The 17,587-nt window shown below is 41.9% G+C and overlaps 1 protein-coding gene across 1 annotated transcript in view; it reads right to left on the reverse strand.

Moving 5' to 3' along the window:
- LOC128693148 (neural-cadherin) overlaps positions 1-17,587 on the reverse strand; it is a 91,460-nt gene that overhangs the window by 55,208 nt on the left and 18,665 nt on the right. Inside the window, exon 8 of the mRNA XM_070089561.1 lies at positions 15,080-16,601. Coding sequence (XP_069945662.1) covers positions 15,080-16,601 — 1,522 coding nt within the window. The remainder of the gene's footprint in view (positions 1-15,079; positions 16,602-17,587) is intronic.

A 17,587-nucleotide genomic window follows, 5' to 3' on the forward strand; every position in this document is an offset into this window, starting at 1 on the left:
AGTCTTCCTTCAGGTGTGTGACTCTCATACACCAAAGCAAGAGTCTTCCTTCAGGTGTGTGACTCATACACCAAAGCAAGAGTCTTCCTTCAGGTGTGTGACTCATACACCAAAGCAAGAGTCTTCCTTCAGGTGTGTGACTCTCATACACCAAAGCAAGAGTCTTCCTTCAGGTGTGTGACTCTCATACACCAAAGCAAGAGTCTTCCTTCAGGTGTGTGACTCTCATACACCAAAGCAAGAGTCTTCCTTCAGGTGTGTGACTCTCATACACCAAAGCAAGAGTCTTCCTTCAGGTGTGTGACTCTCATACACCAAAGCAAGAGTCTTCCTTCAGGTGTGTGACTCATACACCAAAGCAAGAGTCTTCCTTCAGGTGTGTGACTCTCATACACCAAAGCAAGAGTCTTCCTTCAGGTGTGTGACTCTCATACACCAAAGCAAGAGTCTTCCTTCAGGTGTGTGACTCTCATACACCAAAGCAAGAGTCTTCCTTCAGGTGTGTGACTCTCATACACCAAAGCAAGAGTCTTCCTTCAGGTGTGTGACTCTCATACACCAAAGCAAGAGCCTTCCTTCAGGTGTGTGACTCTCATACACCAAAGCAAGAGTCTTCCTTCAGATGTGTGACTCTCATACACCAAAGCAAGAGTCTTCCTTCAGGTGTGTGACTCTCATACACCAAAGCAAGAGTCTTCCTTCAGGTGTGTGACTCTCATACACCAAAGCAAGAGTCTTCCTTCAGATGTGTGACTCTCATACACCAAAGCAAGAGTCTTCCTTCAGGTGAGTCACTCTCATACACCAAAGCAAGAGTCTTCCTTCAGGTGTGTGACTCTCATACACCAAAGCAAGAGTCTTCCTTCAGGTGTGTGACTCTCATACACCAAAGCAAGAGTCTTCCTTCAGGTGTGTGACTCTCATACACCAAAGCAAGAGTCTTCCTTCAGGTGTGTGACTCTCATACACCAAAACAAGAGTCTTTCTTCAGGTGTATGACTAGCCACAGGACCTGTATCTTGAGTTTACTCCGTGTATTATACATATACATCGTTGTATCATCCAAAATACTTTAAGGTATTATTTAAGGGCACCAATTTGAAGAGGCTGACAGCCCAGATAAAAATATATCACTGATTTTATTAAGTCAATCTAGGTTAAATATACACAATATACCATTAATGTGTGTTTTTTTTTTTGTACCATCTATAAGTATCTTTAGACATTGTTCACGTAATTATAAACTTCCTGGATAAAACTTGTATTAAATCATGTTTTGGTGCCATTACTCTTTCTGTTACTATCAGTACGGAGACAATTCACGTAGTCACCTACGCTACACGATGCAAGACCAATTTTCTGAAGATCTTTCGCATGGCTCGACTTCGTGGACTGCTAGAATTACTTCGCCGCAAGACATGCAACCACCAGCAATTTCGCCTGGGCTTTATCGTTCTTAAGAATATCATTCCATCAGTGATCGTTCATTTCTGGAACGACTCGTCGGTGAAATTAATGAAACTGACCAAATGAAAGCTCTTTCTCACAGCTGCCTAGAGCTTTACCCTGTTCCATATGAAACATGAATGAAGGAGTCACGACTATCGTTGCTATTAACTCCTTCCTTAGCCTTGTTGACAGGGCAGCCATGAGAACAGTGAGCCGTGATGCAGCTATCATGACATCAAGTCTCAATTCTGGGGTCTGACCTCTCTCCTAGTCACTATCGGATTCACTTTTTCCTGGCTTTCAGAGCTCCATAATACCTATTCCTAAAGCTGTGTATGTATATTATTGGGGTTCGTGATCCCACAAGTTTGTGAAGCAGCAGTAGCCATATAATATGTCGCTATGTATTACTAACTTCACATGCCCGAAATATCCGATCAGAGTGGACTTTGCTAATGCCTTTAACTTAGTTGAAAGGAATGTTGTTTTTTTCAGAGCTGTTTATGATAGTTTTCTTTATTCATCTATCTACTCATGCGACAACAGTGGACCGAAACGTCTCTTTAGTGAACACGACATCGACTCACGTCAAGGTGTCCAACAGAGCAGACCTCTTGCCCCTCCTTTTCTGTTTAGCTGTCAAAAAAATGTCACCGAGTACCTGATCGGAGAACTCAGTTACTTTTTCGGGTCGCTCCACCGAGATAGGGTGACCCGAAAAGAAAAGAAACACTCTCATAATCACTCATTTGCCGACAGCACCGTTCAGATGACCCTCCAGACTGAAATATGCTCACCCTTCCTTCAAGGAGGAGAGAGAGAGAGAGAGAGAGAGAGAGGGGGCAGAATCCTCCTGAATTCTATAGTTTGAGAGACACCTCTTCCCTCCTGCGGCAGTTTCTCCTTTGCGTCAGGAAGTTTGGGCGAACTTCTTGTCCCGAGTTGTATCGGGAACGCCACCAGGTGACCTGTCTCCTTTTCCTCCTCCTCCTCCTCCTCCTCCTCCTCACACCTGCTGCTGCGTCTCCTTCAGGTAGCTGGAGGCTGGAGTGAGGTTATCTCACACGGGATAACTGCAGCATCCCGCCGGGAATATCCGACTCATATCTCATACCTCATTGCCGTTTTTTGCAGGAAGTTGAGAGAGAAAGATATCTGTGATGAAAGCCATTAAGGCTTTAATTAGAGTCATTAGGGAGCCTCTTAATGCACTCGGGGCCAGATAATGTCACGAAAAACAACCGAGATGCATCAAATAATATTTAGGACAGAAAGTTATCTGTTTCCTCTGAGAGGAAGTTAGGTACGCTTATCATTAAAGTCTCGATATAACGTGATGTTGTTATGAGCAGAGTTGCTAATCTTGACCCGAAATGTGACCTCTTGACTAGTGATCTGGGTCACTAGTCTGAAGATGTGACCTCCCGAGTCACTACTGTTGTGACCTGGGTCACTACTGTTGATGTGACCCAGGTCACTACCTCTGGTTATTTAGCTTCCCGGGCCACAACTGCTTAACGAATTACTAAGGAAAACATTCTGAATCATTACTGACCTTGTTGCTGAGCCGACGAAGAAGAACCAGATATTACATTCTCCATAATATGCTAATATTGGAAGATATCCACAAGAAACAACTGATATCTTAACATGCAAGTTAACCATTATGAAAGATAACAGGAGTTGTATATTATCCGAAAAATGTATATCTCTCGATGTATATATATGCTAAGAACAACAGTGTATATACGCTGCCGAGGATACCTCATTATACATACACTGAGAGCAGCTGTGTATATATCTAGGTATATATATAATGTAAGAGTATATTTTAATCTATAGTTTTAGGATTAAAGGAATTCTTGACCGGTGGTGTACAGGTGACAGTCTTAATGACCCTCGTGTATTCTATAAACTTTAACCAACCTGTGGAAGTTAAATATTTTTCACGGCATCTAGTGATCCATCATTCACATTCTCAGTGAAATCTCAAATCCAATACACACATTGTCTTCTGGTAAGTTTACCTACCTCATCTGTCGTTAAATAAGAATGCCGACCATTACGTACATCAAATAAACCCAAACTTGAAGCGTATTTCATTACGGTAATTGCCTCATTTATTCTACCGTCGCAAAGGGGGAATTGGAAGCCTTATCGCCGGACCAAGAAATGTGCTGCTAAATCCTGGAGAAAGTCTGAAATTCCGGGGGGATTTTCCTGGACGCTGAGCGGCGCCTCGCGAGTGGCTGGAACGCTGCCACTGGAGGCTTGCTTACATTGGCACCAAGTACTCATCTACATGTCCATGGAAGGAATATATTTATTAATGTTGTGATATATAGCAACACGCACACACAGACACTCTCTCATGTGTTGACTCGACCGAGAAAGCAAACATTAATTTAACTATTCTGAAGGTTATTGAATAATCTCAGGGTCGAGCCTTAATGTATAGAGAAGGAGAAAGAGTCAAGCTTTTACACTGTTTGAAAGGAGGAAGATGGGGATTGAACCACGGTCACGAGATTGACAGGCCCAGCGCTTTACCGCTGAGCTACGGGGCTTTTGAAAGGATGGTTTCACAGAAGGCACTACTGTGTCATCCCTATGTTAGGGGCTATTGCCTGTGACCCAGCTATCCTTTCCCACAGCCACAGGAACCTTCACAGTAAATCTAACCTCACCTCCTTCAAAGTCACAGCCTTCGAGATCGATTCCTGTCGTAATGAACGACTGTAATTGAATAAATATATATGTACTGTAGATATCCTCTTCCAGGTAGTGTGAGAGAAAGTCTCTGTCTGTCTGTCTGTGTCTGTGTCTGTCTGTATCTGTCTGTCTGCCTGTCTATCTGTCTGTCTGTCTGTCTCTGTCTCTGTCTCTGTCTCTGTCTCTCTCTCTCTCTCTCTCTCTCTCTCTCTCTCTCTCTCTCTCTCTCTCTCTCTCTCTCTCTCTCTCTCTCTCTCTTTCTTTCTCTACGTTAAAGTATCGACCCTGAAATTATCCCTAAGATTCTTCAATATCCTCCAGAGAGAACAGTTGAGTCAATATTTAGATTCTCGCTGAGGTCGTCCACATCATGCAAATTTGCTCTCAAGATTCCTCTATGATGTTATTCCTATATATATACTTACGTCCTACGGTGTTTTATTTCTATTAAATCTGATTACAGAGGAATTCGATCTCATTCAGAATTTAAGAATAGGTTTCAGAAGATATCTGTGAGAATCTATCGTTTCCGCTCACTCTCTCTCTCTCTCTCTCAGAGTTTATGGTCTGAAATGAAAATGCTTTTATGGTTATGGAAGATAACAATGCGTGGCGCCTCTGTCGCCTCTGTGTTCCACGGGGATGACTCTGCCGCCGGAGGACAACTGTGTGATAACTCGCCTTCCAGGTTATATACCTTCAGGGGATGACTTTTCTTCCAGGCTATAGCTGATGACTCTACCTCAAGGGAATAGAAAACTTTGTCTTCTGTTGATAAAATTTTTCCACTAGGCAATAACTGATTGCTTTACCACATGGGATAAGTTACTTCCGGGTGATAACTTTCACCCAGATGGTGTGGCTTCTGCTAATTGTTTCTCCTGGGTAGTTTGCAGCAGTAATGGTTAGAAACTGGACTAACCTTTCACTATGGTTTTGCGTGTACTCACCTATTTGTGGTTGGAAGGGTTGAATTATAGTTCCTGGCACCGCCTCTTCTCTGGTCGCTATTAGGTCCGCTCTCTCCCTGCTCCATGAGCATTATCGTACCTTTTCTTGTACTCGTGTGTGTGTCCGTGTCTGTGTGCGTGTATTTTTTTTTTTTTTGCCGCAGCTGATTCAACTAGCGTAATGTAAGCATCTAGAAGTTAATTTGCCTTGAGTGGACGATACATGTGTAAAAAGAAGTACTCGAGAATGCATCCAACTTGGGGTAAAGCGCTCTAGAGAGCTATTAAGAGCGTCACTTGCAGTTTAGAGGAGCTTAGAGAGAGAGAGGGTGTAAATGTCGCCCCCTCCCTCCTTGCCTTCCTTTCTTCTATTTCTTGCTTCCTCCTTCCTCTTCCACTATCTCTCCCCTCCTTTTCTTCCTCTTTCCTCTGTATCATCTCCCTACCTCGCAGTCTCTTCCTCTTTCTCCTTCAGCTCCCTCTCAATCATGGAGCATCTCCAAAAAGAGAAGACTTTTGTTATTACAAAGTGTATCCTGCAAAAAGGCTTTAAAGCCTTTTGCAGGTGAACATCATTAACATAAAAGGCTTCCGTTCTGCTATACATGTTTCTTTCTTCCAATTGTGGGCTCTTACTACTTTATCGACTTCCATACGTCCAACATTAAGGCACAAAAGAATAGATACAGTACCATTATATCGGTTTCGAAAACCTAGCAAATGTTTATATGTAATCCTGCTCTTAAGAGGGTTATTTCATTGTAATTATTATTATTATTATTATTATTATTATTATTATTATTATTATTATTATTATTATTATTATTATTATTATTATTATTAATTCGCAAAATATACGCTGTCAGTATTTTGGTTCATTCCAACACTGTTAACCATGGCAGTCCATGAAGCTAAAAATCAATCCTGTATGAACATCAATTTATCAGAGACATTAATGGCAGGAGTCAGCTGGCTGTCATTTGTCCAGAATATCTGCTATACGTCATTGATTGATTTATCTGCTAAAAGTTGCAGCAGATTTATGGTTATTAGCAGAGTCATGCCGAAAGTTAGAAAGTTCCCAAATGTCCTTCGCTGACCCGTTCATCATTGATGTGTTCTTCAAAGATAATCTCTTGCTCGTGTAACCTCACATATACACATATAAATATAAGTATAATATTTGTGTGTATTTTTTTACCATATTGGAAGCACGGTTAGATAACATTCTTTCCTTTTCAAAAAAGGCTTATAACTCTTTTTTATATACATATGTGCTTACGCTTTCTGTGGATTTTATATAGTTTTTATATATTTTATTTTGCTGACCCTCAGCGGGTACCGCCCCTGTTTACAAATTGGGAAACTTACGTTTGTTTTGCTAAATCATATAGCACTTGAGATTTTGCAGCTCAAGTTGGGATTTTTATATAAATTGAAAGAGGTTTGCTCGGGGTCATATTTCAAGTCAACAGAGGTAGAGGGAAGAGCTCATTTTTTGGAGGAATATTGTGTTCGCTTCTCCGGCCCAGAAGTCCTGTTGACTCAAAACCAATTTCGTTGCTTCTTGGGTCAAGCGTCATTCTTCCTGCCACTGACTGTCTCTCTTCCTCTAGGATCCCCTCCCCTCTTTCTAGTCTTGCTGCATTGTCAGATTACTTCTCTCTTACGTAATCCCCATATCTCCCTTGTCTTCCAAACATTTTTTCTCATCTCATGCATAAAATACATTATCGTTCTTATGTCCCTTATTTGCTGCATTAAAATCCACTACCTAAACCACCAATCTTTCTTATCTAAGTCATCCCTCTTTCGCAACTAAACCATGCGCCTCTCTTACCTAAATCATCCATCTCTCTTACGTAAACCATCCTTCTTTCCTACCTAAAGCATCCATCACATTTACATAAACCGAATTTCCTTCTCACAAAAATTTATCTCTCTTTCCTCCCCAACAATAATCGTTCAAAATTGCAATATATATTTTGTCTACTGTAACTATAGCGCAATAACCGACATCGTTTACATTCCCACGAACTTCAAAGACCAACTTCTGAGGCCCTTTTTCCCAAAACAATAATAATCAGCGTCTGTTGTTCCAGAAAGATCAGCTCTTGAATTCTCCCGACAGGTTCACCTTCTGACATCACCAACAGACCAATTCCTGACGCCACCGTAAGACCAGTTTCTGGCGTCGCTAGAAAGGAATCAGATTCGCTACGGTGGTTCCGTGAGAAAAATCTTATTATCTGGAGGACAAAATATATAGCGTTTCGCTAGCCATCTTATGTTCTTTTAAATCTTTTGTCATTTCCTAAAGATAGCCAGCCAGACAGACGGGAAAACAAGGAAGGACGGAGAAAGAGGCAGACATGGAAACATGGATACAGGCAGAGGTGGATGACAGAGAGGAATTAAGTGAGACTGATAGGAAAGAAAGACGGGCAGACAGACAGGCAGAGAGATGGACTGACAAATAACTAGAAACTCAGACACGGAAAAACGAGAAACAGGAAGACAGATAAGTGAAACAAAGTGGAAGTCAGACACAGCCAGAGAGACTGGTGGCATAAAGACAGCGAGAGAAACAGAGCAGATAGACACAGTCAGGCAGAAAGGCAGATAAAGAAACCGGCAGATAGGCAGACGGAACACTCAAGAAGATGACCTCATGCATACAATTATAAGAGAGAGAGAGAGAGAGAGAGAGAGAGAGAGAGAGAGAGAGAGAGAGAGAGAGAGAGAGAGAGAGAGAGAGAGAGAGAGAGAGATAGAGCAGGACCAGAGGTTCACACTGTGCGTCTTAACTACTGTGTTGCTATGGGATAAACAGTGCCTGGGGGATGACTGCTGGATGAACAGGGGCAGAAGGTGTAATGAGACTTGTCCATGCGTCTAGACTCACCCAAGACTGAGCCCGGGTTTTTCTGTTGCACTACGACTGAGATATCAGTTACAACTGCCGCAGCTAGGTCGTGGCTCTGAGAGGCCCCCGTGTGACTGTCATGCAACTGGTCCCTAGTTCCCTTTTAACAAGTTTCAAGGACTGTGAATCAGAGACTTTAAAGTGGTGATTACAATACTGATTTAGGGCACCTGATAAGATCCTAACTCATGTGGTTATTGCTGTTTGAAGACTTTTTAACATGACTGATAACATTCGCGGTTGGTTACCTACCTGGAGTCTATCTGTAGGCTACTCCGGGGGTTAATGCCCCCGCGGCCCAGTCCTTGACCAGGCCTTGATCAGGGTGTGATCAACCAGGCTATTATTGCTGGCCGCACGTAGTCCAACGTACGAACCACAGCCCGGCTGATCAGGTACTGACTTTAGGTATCTGTCCAGCTTCCTCTTGAAGACCTCCAAGGGCTAGTTATCCGGGGTCGAAGTCTATTGTCAACACGAAGGTCATTAAGAGGGATTAAAACACACTCATATACAAGGATATACGCATATACAGGAGTATATACACTTCTCAGTGTGTATATCCATGTGTATACGAGTGCCTGGGATACTTCAGGTCAAGGTTCGACCTCTCTCGTAACTCCTTAATTAGGGAATAAGGCGAGATTCATGTCGTTGTGGCTATGAAGACAACTAGTGTGACTTGTGGACAGTGACGGTGAATACCGTGTGGTCGTTAATGTTGCTTAAGGTGATGAATGGACTCCATCTGTCACCAGCTGTGCCCACACCAGCTGCCACACGGAAACTGTTTTCTTTTGTGTTCGTGAGAGTGTTAAAACAAGACTGAAAATGACGTGCGATTGAATTATTATTATTATTATTATTATTATTATTATTATTATTATTATTATTATTATTATTATTATTATTATTATTATTATCATTATTATTATTATTATTATTATTATTATTATTATTATTATTATTATTATTATTCGTTGTTGTTGTTATAATCATTTTGGTCCAAAGAAAGGGAGGTTAGTTCCAGTTACCTGGATCAAGAGCCCAGCATCAAGGCACCACCTTTCTTTGAAGAGCTGCAAAACGTGAATAAAAACACAGTAAGTTCACGATGCGTCACGCCCGGTGCGTCACTGTGCGTCACGCCCGCTGCGTCACTGTGCGTCACGCCCGCTGCGTCACTGTGCGTTACGACCTCCGATGCTTGAACGACATTTTGAAGGTCGTCAATTATGGACATTTTATGCAACACACTTAGCATAAAATAATGGAGGAATCTGTTGCAACTTGAACCCAAGGTAAGTTTCTCAAGTGGATTGTGACCTTTCTTAATCTGGTAAACTTTCTTGAAGGCAACTGTCACGTCTCGTCGGGGCCACCAGAGACACACACAATATTGGCCACCTGAAGAACCTTTTAGACTTATATATATATATACATATATATATATATATATATATATATATATATATATATATATATATATATATATATATATATATATATATATATATATATATAGAGAGAGAGAGAGAGAGAGAGAGAGAGAGAGAGAGAGAGAGAGTTACATATCTTCCCCGAGACATCTCAAGGCAGAACAGAGTATGGCAAAATAGAGTATGGTCAGCATAATTTATAGGTATTATACAGAGAAAGTTAAAAGGAATAATTAGAGATACAATATACCCAGTAGCGTAGCAAGTAATGAGGAGTTGAAACACTGTTGGCAAGGAGGATGTGTAGCTTTGAGGAGCCAGCGAGACTAGCAGCTCTACACTAGGTAAAGTAATGACAGGGAAGCTCAGTGTACTAGTAGGTGTAGCATATAAAATATCACCATACGGTAGACATGAATAAAGGCATGATAAAAGACATGATAAACGACATCAAGGCTTTAGGGGCCAAGGCAAAAATACTGATCATGTGAGACCTTAACTTCGAAGAAATAAACTGGAAGAACTGGGATGAATATAGATTACAAGAGACACATGAACTACTAAGCTGATGGAGGTAGCAACGGAGAAGCGTCAATGGGCCAGCAAGTTAAGGACACGACGCGAGAGAGAGAGAGCGAGGAAAGTAACCAGCAAGATTGGACCTGATCATTATCTCAACTGTATCATACCTCGAGCAAATGGACTGTCAATAACGTGTGGGTTCCAGGTTCTTTGTCTGTATCTTTGCGCACCTGATGGAAGAGAATCTGAAGACGGTAAAGGAAGAAGGAAGGAGAAAGAGGCTATAATAAAGGGAACTACACAAATATGGGAGCCTTGTTTGACACTCTGCAGTGAGGAGAGATCTAAGGCTTTGCTTGGATGCTCTCTGTCCCTACCCTGCCATACATTGCTCGTCCCCTGCCATACATTACTCATCTCCTGCACTTTCTTGCCCGTTCCCAGACTGCTTTTCTCATCCCCTGCCCTGTTCTACCAGTCCCCTGACTTGCCCGTCCCCTGCCCACCCGGAGGTTCTTGCTATAACAATACATAGCCAACAATGGACTGCTTATTGAGACGCTGCTGGCTTATATAGCCACTGAGTCCGGTAACTTTTCCCGGTTTTAAGGAAAACTGAGAGTTCAGTGAGTGTTAGCACAACTTGGATGAAGTGCTACATGCTTCAAATAAGTGTTAGCGAGACCCAGAAGGAAAAAAAATGCAATTTACACCCAGACGAAACTGTATTTAACATAATTAAGTAGTTTGCTTGTAAGTTCTGCTCTTGATGAGTCTTCGTTGTTTTGTATGGCGTTATCCGATCCTGACCTAGTAACCGAACTAACAGACCTGTTGATAGGGCTGAAAGTCATAACGAAGGGGGTTACAGGGGTTAACAAGCTCGTTTACTAACCTAACTAGCTTACTGACAGCGATATACAGCCAGAAAGAAAGCTAGAAAGCTTTTGTTATAATCATTTCTTTTGTCTCCCAGAGCATCAGTGATCAGTCAGTGAAATGTGATTCTTTAGTTGTAATTCTTACAGAAGTAAATAAAACTTGAAATTGCCAATTTCTTCCGGCTTGCCTGCTAGCGTTAAAACTTCTAAACTTTATACTTTGAGATCATAAGTTTTGGGAAGGAAAGAGAGTAAAGCAATTCACATGACATAAACGGTGATAGGTAGATTGTAGTCTAGGCTTCAGTAGATAAATAATCTTTCATTTATGACGCGATGGGTTAATGTTTTCTCTCTCTCTGACCCTCTCTCTCTCTCTCTCTCTCTCTCTCTCTCTCTCTCTCTCTCTCTCTCTCTCTCTCTCTCTCTCTCTCTCTCTTTACAGGTTAAGGATTCCTAACTTTATTGACAAGCTAAGAGCTGTTACCTACATCAGCTCATTTGAAAGCATTTTTATTCTTATGAAACATACAAGTAGGGAACAGGATGAAGTTGGTGCCATCTGTGAGCCAGCATTTTCATTTGATCAACTGACTCTCTCTCTTTCTCTCTCTCTCTCTCTCTCTCTCTCTCTCTCTCTCTCTCTCTCTCTCTCTCTCTCTCTCTCTCTCTCTCTCTCTCTCTCTCTCTCTCTCTCACACACATCCTTCGGCCCACCACTGCCTGACACCCAATAGCCAACAAAACACAATGACATACCAATCTTGTGTTAATGTCTGGGTGGCAAGCCATTAGCCTCGTGTTATGGCTAGTTTACGAGCGTCTCTTTTCATCGGGAGTCTTACAGATCGAGGAGTGTCCCTGATCAAAAACGATTGTCGCAGAGGAGAACAATCACTCTGAATGGCGGCGTCTTTAGGTGGAGATTGGCGCCAGGGATGGCAGCAATAATGGATCCTTATGGCAGGTGATGAATAACAGCTGACCTGGCAACATATGACAACATTGCCATCACTACTGCCACCAGTTAACATGCACAACAACACTACAGTCACCTACGACTCTACGAGGAAGATGAAATCGCCAAGGTGGGTAAAATCATGTTCCAAAGGAAAAGTCTCAATGAGCAACTAAAACTTCTTAAATAATCTATGGAAATGATAAATGGCCAAAGAAAAAGTCAAAGGCTAGACAACAGAAATCACAAAGTACAAAAACTTGAAACAAATGAATGTTCAAATATATATATATATATATATATATATATATATATATATATATATATATATATATATATATATATATATATATATATATATATATATATATATATATATCTTTCAACAAACCGGCCATATCCCACCAAGGCAGGGTGGCCCAAAAAGAAAAACAAAAGTTTCTCTTTTTAAATTTAGTAACATATACAGGAGAAGGGGTTACTAGCCCCTTGCTCCCGGCATTTTAGTCGCCTCTTACAACACGCATGGCTTACGGAGGAAGAATTCTGTTCCACTTCCCCATGGAGGTAAGAGGAAATAAACAAGAACAAGAACTAGAAAGAAAATAGAAGAAAACCCAGAGGGGTGTGTATATATATGCTTGTACATGTATGTGTAGTGTGGCCTAAGTGTAAGTAGAAGTAGCAAGACGTACCTGAAACCTTGCATGTTTATGAGACAGAAAAATGGACACCAGCAATCCTACCATCATGTAAAACAATTACAGGCTTCCGTTTTACACTCACTTGGCAGGACGGTAGTACCTCCCTGGGCGTGGAGGCAGCAGTGACTCGACAGTGCTGTTGCTGCTGCTGTTGCTGACCGTGATATATGAGGAGACGAAATAGAAAATATACTGTACACAGAAGGTTCATGCAATCCTTCAATGTCCCAGGTATGTATACAGTGTGTGTGTGTGTGTGTGTGTGTGTGTGTGTGTGTGTGTGTGTGTGTGTGTGTGTGTGTGTGTATGTGTGGTGCCCGTGCGCACGCAAGTGAACGCGCGTCTTTAACAGTAACTGGCATAAATCTCTTCGGATCAGCTCAGAAGAGTAAAGTTTAGCACATAAATTGGACATCAGTGAGGCGTGATTATCGCAGTTATTGTATTGAAGGCGCAGAAGGGAGCGAACTCTTTTACATGGAGATTGACGCTTCCACTCCTATACTCTTCTTTGTGTCTCCCGTGAGAGCTCTCTCTGCCCTGTTGCAATAAAACTGTCATATCTGAGGGTTAAAGTTCTCACTGTTGCTCCTACGTTAACTGCACTAATGAGGCAACTTGGCCAAGTTTGTAACGGCCGCTGGTGTTTTACGCTCTGATTACCAACCGACCTTATTTTCTTTCCCAAGTCCCAGGTCAAGTTCCGATAGGTGTTGATGTCACGGGAGAAAGTTTTAATAGTTGTACGTGAAGTTTCTCACGTACAGACACACACACACACACACACACACACACACACACACACACACACACACACACACACACACACACACACACACAGGATCCATACATAGCTTTAAGCAGAGGTACGATAAAGCTCATGGTTCAGGGAGAGTGACCTAGTAGCGACCAGTGAAGAGGCGGGGCCAGGAGCTTGGACTCGACCCCTGCAACCTCAACTAGGTGAGTACAACTAGGTGAGTACACACACACACACACACACACACACACACAGGATTTTCTTAGGACCCATAACGGAGCTTTGTTAAGACCCATGACGGTTATTCCTAAGACCCGTGACAGGAGCTGTCTCATCATCCGAGAAAAGAGCGTAACAGCACCGCATCAAGTAGCGTAACGTAGGATCGTGCACATATAAATATTTGATTCTAAAATTGCTTTCCATCGAGGATTTTCTACATGCATGAGCTGCCTGAGGGCGAGCTGGTAGCTGCTCGTGAAACCGCATTCAGTGGCATCTCACTCGTACTGCTCTGAGCATCATGAATAACACAGTATCATGAATAAGACGGCCTCATGAATAAGGTGAAAGATTTTTGGTTTGTTTACCCATTTACTTACGTCGTCTATTGCTAAAAACGTAGACAGCCAAGTTAAATACTGCTACTGGTCCACTTTTAATGTTAGAAGCAGGATGACTTCTGCACATGTGACGAAAATTTGGGGTTTTCCTATTAATAGAAGCTGTGTATCATGCCAAGACAATATCGTTCTCATTACTAATTTTACATATTGTTTTATTCTTAAATATTCTGAACTACCTCACTATTGTAAATCCATTTAATCATTTATAACTTGTAATATAGGGAAAGAATTATTGTTAGGCTGCCCGAAATGCCTAGGCTTGCTAGTGGCCGTCTTTGTAATTATTATTTTATAATATGTAAACCACCTATTGTAATCTTTACAGAGAAATAAACATCTGAGTTTGAGTGTTTTGATTTGAAGTGGTTGAGTATACATGTCTGGTTGCGGTCTTAAAGGCAATGGGGGAACTCTGTTATCATATCAAGTCGTGGGTATCACAGCGCCTGGAAGAGTGGGAGAGGATAGCTCCTGTTCTCTTGATCAAGAGCCCTTCACCAGCATCAAGGCAGCCGCCTCCTCCAATCGTTGATGGGAGATCAGGCGATTTATATAAAAAAAAAGAGGAATTAAGCCCAGAGAAAAGAGGAGGAAAAATGATTTGACTTAGTTTGCTGTTTCCAAGAATGATATTTGGATAATAGCAACTCTTCATGTATACTCTAGTTCAGTCAGATATCATGTATTATTATGCTGTCGCGTCAAACATCTTGTGAGAGTACACAAACGTGGCTGATTATTTGTGTTAAACGTGATTACATATGAGTACCAAATTAAGCCACACATGACTATCATTAAATTTTTTTGCACTCCTGACCTCTTTTTCGGCTTTACGTAAACAGTTCGTCTTTTACGTTAAGCTCTGAAGTCAAGTCTTCGTTCTACGTTACTTATGGAGGCGGAAAATCTTATATTAAAAAAAAAATGTGCTTATTGAAATATACGTACATTGCGTAGAATTATTAATGACTGAAAATTCTTATTAACATTGCATAAAAAGCGCTAAACCCTTTAGGCTACACAGTACGTGATTGAAAAGAAATTTCGACTAAATTCTTCAACACAAACAAGTGCATGGACAGTATACTCGCTAAGTATATGGAGAGTGTACTCGCCAAGTGTATGGACTAAATGTATGGAGGGTGTACTCACCAATAGGACCGTTCTCCTGGACCTCACCAAACATGGTTGCGTTAGGGAAGACTGGAGGGTTGTCATTGATGTCCTTCACCAGCACCGTCACCACAGTCTCCGCTACGTGTACCCGCGACCCAGCCACACCTTGTAAACTGCTGCCGTCCAGACGACGACCTGTCGCCTCTGTCTTGTTGCTATTAGCCGCGTCGTCGCAGCCGCTGTCTGAGCTGAAGTTACCCAGTTCGTAGTTCTCTTCTGCTGACCTCGATGTTCTCCTGCCTCTGGAGGAATCCTTTCCTGCTGATTCCAGCGTTCTTCTTCCCAAGGAGGGAACTTCGGTTTGCTGAGGAACTAGCTCAGTAAACACAGACTTAGAACGCTTATGTAACATTATATCACTCTCACTCGGGATATTTTCTATGCTTCTGTAATTCCAATAAGGTTCGACTCTTCTATTTGATTCACTAATCTGGGGTAATTTTGGTATTTGTTGAGTTAATATCTCTTCTGGTCTTGCTGCTGTGAAGCCTAGCTTATCGCTTTCCTGCGACGTTGTGCGAATTGCATTTTTTGATCTTTGAACAGTGGAAGAGATAGGGAATGTGGAATGTTCCATACGACTGTAGTCTCTGTGACTTTGAAGAGTAATGTGTGTATGTTGATCAACCGATTCTTGGATGTTAGATAGTAATATGCGATCAGAAGGTTCTGCATGTGCTTGTGTTTTGCTAAATGCTTTTCTTAGTCTCCTTTTTATTCCTGGATTTGGTGAATTCTTTCCTTTCTTATAATCACTGAGCATAACTTCGTCTTTTTCCTGTCCAAATGCATGAACACCCTTTATCACTAAGTTATTATTTCTTTTGTTTCTAGACAATGAATGTTTGATAACCTGGTTGTGACGAGATACATGCATAGTTCTCTGTGTAACACTGACATCACTGTCTTCCTGGGTAGCAGCAACACTCCTTGTTACTAATGTTCTTGATGGGGATCTGTTCACGTCGCTCATGTGTGCAGGAACTTTATTTACAATTGTGAGTTCATTTGATAGACTGGCGTTACTCGTGACCTCTAAGGTTCCATAGGGGTGGATGTGAGGAGTGTTCGTCTGCGTACCTTGTCGATGCACATGGCCTGGTTTCATCATCTCTGCTGTCTGCGTGTCACCAGCAGCGTTTCTGCTGTTTTTACCTTCTGACACAATTCTTAACCCGATGTTTTGCCTCATATCTCCCTTGTGTTGTGCGTTATCACTATTTCTTTGTCTTCTCCTTCCTCTCTCCGTGTGGCTCTCAGTTTCTCGAAGCGTAGGTTCTTGTGAGATGTTTTCATTGCCTTTTCTTCTTGTATCGACGTCGTCTCTTCTAGTTTTATCGTGTTTGCTTTCTTCGTTAGTGTGGCTATCTTTTTGCTTGCTTGAGCTGGATGCGAGAAGACGATCTATGGCTTGTTTGCTCCAGAGTGCCTGGCCGTCCCTCACTTGTACTCTCACCTTCCATACATCCTTCCCTCTGGGAGGATCCCGGTCCAGCGCCTGTACGAAGACATGTTAGATGAGAGGTGTTAGTGTTGCGTGGACCAACAACTGTTATAGGACTATGTGGTGGAGTGTGTAGTGATGTGGTGAAGCCTTTCCACACCACCACAACATAATTATTTCACTACATCACCACACCATCACCACAGCACCACCACGCCATCACCACAGCACCACCACGCCATCACCACAGCACCACCACGCCATCAATCATACACACCAGCAGCCTCACACGTCAGGCAAATTGTACCATAACATCAAATGCAAGTACGAACCTAAAAATTTTAACGAAGCATTTTTACACAACGTTCTTGAAAATTCTGAAACTCAAAAGGACATGAAAACATGTTTAAATTATCCAACAATTTTGTTTTTAAGCTATTCGGGACAACTGATAATAAAAACAATTCATAATGAACTATAAACAGGAGTCAAATTGAAAATATAAACGATTTGCCAAATCCTTCCAATAGAATTTAGGAGAATAATTGAACAATTGATTATTCAATATTGTTCTTTTATGTGAAGGGACAAACTGGTCATACTGCGCAAGGGGTAGTGGAGGCTCGATCCTCCCTAAGGAAATTCGATTCTCTTTAAGGGAATTTGATTCCCCGTAATTGAATTCGATCCTCCGTAAGAGAATTCGATCCTCAGTAAAGGGAATTCAATCCTCCGTAAGGGAATTCGATCCCCTTTAAGGGAATTCGATCCTCTGCAAGGGAATTCGATCCTTCGTAAAGGAATTTGATCCTCCGTAAGAGAATTCGATTCTCCGTAGGGTAATCCATTCGTTGAGTGCAGACTTACCTCTCTAAATCGTCAAAAGTTTTTCACAGTTGGACTACTAGTTGTACTCGCTCCGTCAAGTTCAGAGGCGAGCTTATTATTCAGGTTTGGTGAGCATGTTGCACACGACAAACTTCAAGTTGGCGAGGATCTTCTGTGAGGGGGAGATACCTTCAGTTGGATGAGGTGAGTGT

The sequence above is a fragment of the Cherax quadricarinatus genome, chromosome 28 (genome assembly GCF_038502225.1).
Source record: "Cherax quadricarinatus isolate ZL_2023a chromosome 28, ASM3850222v1, whole genome shotgun sequence".
In the NCBI taxonomy this organism is placed as follows: Eukaryota; Metazoa; Arthropoda; class Malacostraca; order Decapoda; family Parastacidae; genus Cherax; species Cherax quadricarinatus.